Source organism: Chanodichthys erythropterus, chromosome 3, assembly GCF_024489055.1.
Source record: "Chanodichthys erythropterus isolate Z2021 chromosome 3, ASM2448905v1, whole genome shotgun sequence".
NCBI lineage: Eukaryota > Metazoa > Chordata > Actinopteri > Cypriniformes > Xenocyprididae > Chanodichthys > Chanodichthys erythropterus.
The window spans coordinates 25,364,041-25,367,184 of NC_090223.1; the positions used below are offsets into that span (position 1 = coordinate 25,364,041).

At 45.4% G+C, this 3,144-nt stretch overlaps 1 protein-coding gene across 1 annotated transcript; it reads left to right on the forward strand.

Annotated features, from left to right (window-relative positions):
* Positions 1-392: 392 nt before the first annotated feature.
* On the forward strand, positions 393-2,536 carry LOC137009911 (dentin sialophosphoprotein-like). The gene is made up of 2 exons (XM_067372521.1): positions 393-484; positions 735-2,536. The coding sequence occupies exons 1-2, from the start codon at positions 427-429 to the stop codon at positions 2,516-2,518; spliced, it is 1,842 nt and encodes a 613-aa protein (XP_067228622.1). The 5' UTR covers positions 393-426; the 3' UTR covers positions 2,519-2,536.
* Positions 2,537-3,144: the final 608 nt, after the last annotated feature.

A 3,144-nucleotide genomic window follows, 5' to 3' on the forward strand; every position in this document is an offset into this window, starting at 1 on the left:
ATTGAAGTTTCCTCTGGTTTTACATATTAGAATCTGTGGAGATGTAGTAAATCATCCAGGTATTGTTTGTCTACTGTTTAATGAATAAGTATTAAATTACAGTAGGGCCACTAATATATTTGGACCATTTTGCTTTTTCTGTCCTCTTTATACTGTGTATTATATGTCTTTGTGCTAATGGGTCTTCATTCAGTGGAGATCAATGAATCATAAGAGATAAACATTGAAATTTTATATGGGATATAACATCAGCTTGTATGCTGATTAATTAATTATTGATCTCATTAATTAGCAGATTTTCCGCAATAATGAGTTAACAAGTCATCCAGGTGGAACAAATTATTATCTACTTAAAAACCTGGTGGGTTTGACACTTTAACTTTCATGGTTAGGTTGGCTTTCTCAGTGTTTAGTTTGTGTTAAAGAATGGGTTTGATTAACTGTATTGTTTTGGTGGCTCTTTGTCTCCAATTGGTATGGCATGGTGAGTTAATTTTTTTATTTTCTTGCAGTAAATTTACATATTTAATGTCTGTTTCTCAGTATTCTGCTCCTTAGTTGATTAGGAATCTTTATATTTCTCTTGGAGTGACTTTTTAATAGAGTAGATGGAGAAATGTTTGTAGATCTTTGTTTCTTAACATAAAATACTCTTGTTGTACAAAAGTAATGAGTTTATAGTAACCAGATTATATTGTCACTGTTTTCAGCGAGACATCTCTATCTTTCTGCAGGTAATTTAGTTGGTGTGTCCGGTTCAAACTCTGAGGGGTTGAGTTCTGTGAATGCCACCTTCAGCCGAGATACCAGTGAGGGGTCTAGTTCTTTCAACACCACTTTCAGACTGGGCAATGAAGTGGGGTCCAGTGTCAACTCCACCTTCAGCCAGAATTCAGCTAAGGGGTCCGGTTCTGTCAACGCCACCTTCAGCCAGGATGATACTGCGGGATCCAGTTCTGTGAACGGCACTTTCACCCAGGATGCAGCTAAGGGGTCTGGTTCTGTCAACACCACCTTCAGCCAGGATGATATTGAGGGATCCAGTTCTGTCAATGCCACCTTCAGCCAGGATGCAGCTAAGGGGTCCGGTTCTGTCAATGCCACTTTCAGCCAGGATGCAGCTAAGGGGTCCGGTTCTGTCAATGCCACTTTCAGCCAGGATGCAGCTAAGGGGTCCGGTTTTGTCAACGCCACCTTCAGCCAGGATGATACTGAGAGGTCTGGTTCTGTGAACGGCACTTTCAGCCAGGACGTTACTAAGGGGTCTAGTTCTGTCAATGCCACCTTCAGCCAGGATGCAGCTAAGGGGTCCGGTTCTGTCAATGCCACTTTCAGCCAGGATGCAGCTAAGGGGTCCGGTTCTGTCAATGCCACTTTCAGCCAGGATGCAGCTAAGGGGTCCGGTTTTGTCAACGCCACCTTCAGCCAGGATGATACTGAGAGGTCTGGTTCTGTGAACGGCACTTTCAGCCAGGACGTTACTAAGGGGTCTAGTTCTGTCAATGCCACCTTCAGCCAGGATGCAGCTAAGGGGTCCGGTTCTGTCAATGCCACTTTCAGCCAGGATGCAGCTAAGGGGTCCGGTTTTGTCAACGCCACCTTCAGCCAGGATGATACTGAGAGGTCTGGTTCTGTGAACGGCACTTTCAGCCAGGACGTTACTAAGGGGTCTAGTTCTGTCAATACCACCTTCAGCCAGGATGCAGCTAAGGGGTCCAGTTCTGTCAACGCCACCTTCAGCCAGGATGATCCTGAGAGGTCTGGTTCTGTGAACGGCACTTTCAGCCAGGACGTTACTAAGGGGTCTAGTTCTGTCAATACCACCTTCAGCCAGGATGCAGCTAAGGGGTCCGGTTCTGTCAATGCCACTTTCAGCCAGGATGCAGCTAAGGGGTCCGGTTCTGTCAACGCCACCTTCAGCCAGGATGATACTGAGAGGTCTGGTTCTGTGAACGGCACTTTCAGCCAGGACGTTACTAAGGGGTCTAGTTCTGTCAATACCACCTTCAGCCAGGATGCAGCTAAGGGGTCCAGTTTTGTCAACGCCACCTTCAGCCAGGATGATCCTGAGAGGTCTGGTTCTGTGAACGGCACTTTCAGCCAGGACGTTACTAAGGGGTCTAGTTCTGTCAATACCACCTTCAGCCAGGATGCAGCTAAGGGGTCCAGTTCTGTCAACGCCACCTTCAGCCAGGATGATCCTGAGGGGTCTGAGGTTGACGCCACCTTAAACCAGGATGATCCTGAGGGGTCTGAGGTCGACGCCACCTTAAACCAGGATGATCCTGAGGGGTCTGAGGTCGACGCCACCTTAAACCAGGATGATCCTGAGGGGTCTGAGGTCGACGCCACCTTAAACCAGGATGATCCTGAGGGGTCTGAGGTCGACGCCACCTTAAACCAGGATGATCCTGAGGGGTCTGAGGTCGACGCCACCTTAAACCAGGATGATCCTGAGGGGTCTGAGGTCGACGCCACCTTAAACCAGGACGACCCAGAGGAGTCCGTTCTATTCTAACCCTCTATCCATTTAACTGTTAACACACATCAAGATTTTTTGTAACAAAATAAAATTTTGTCCTTTTGAATTGGTTTCTTGGTTAAGTCTATCTTTTTAGGTTTGCTAAAAGACTTTGCAGCCTTTTGGGTTAGTTTGCAATGATTAAGATGTGGGTAACATGAGGCCTGTCTTTAGAAGTGAGGTTTTGCCCAACAAATTGCTGAACTTCACTGCTCAAACATTTCTTCCCAGTTTCGGGAATTTTTGAGAACTAGGATGGGCAAAGTAACCAGTTTTTTGCAGATAATGCAATATTTTCAAGACAAATTTGTGAAAATCCTACTGCTCTGCAGTAGCAGCAAGAAGGAAAAGTTTGCCCAATGTTTAGCTTGGCTGTATGTTTTCCCCTCAACCTTTTAAAAGAGTGCCCGTGCTCCCATTTGTCTCTAAGAGCCAATAAAAACTCAACCCATATAGGTAGCACATACTTTTTGTATACAAAACCAGAGACTTTACACATTCAGATTAAGCCTCCAACATGCTTCTGTTGCGTTTTCACCCTCTGAGTAATGTGTTTATGACACAAATGGCACTGCTGCTAACCGAATACAAATATGTAGATTTAATGTGCTCAACGTCATGAA

Coding starts and splice junctions, on each gene's coding strand:
- LOC137009911 (XM_067372521.1), top strand. CDS start 427: ATGGGTTTGATTAACTGTATTGTTTTGGTGGCTCTTTGTCTCCAATTG. Junction 485..734: donor TCTCCAATTGGTATGGCATG/GTGAGTTAATTT, acceptor ATCTTTCTGCAG/GTAATTTAGTTGGTGTGTCC.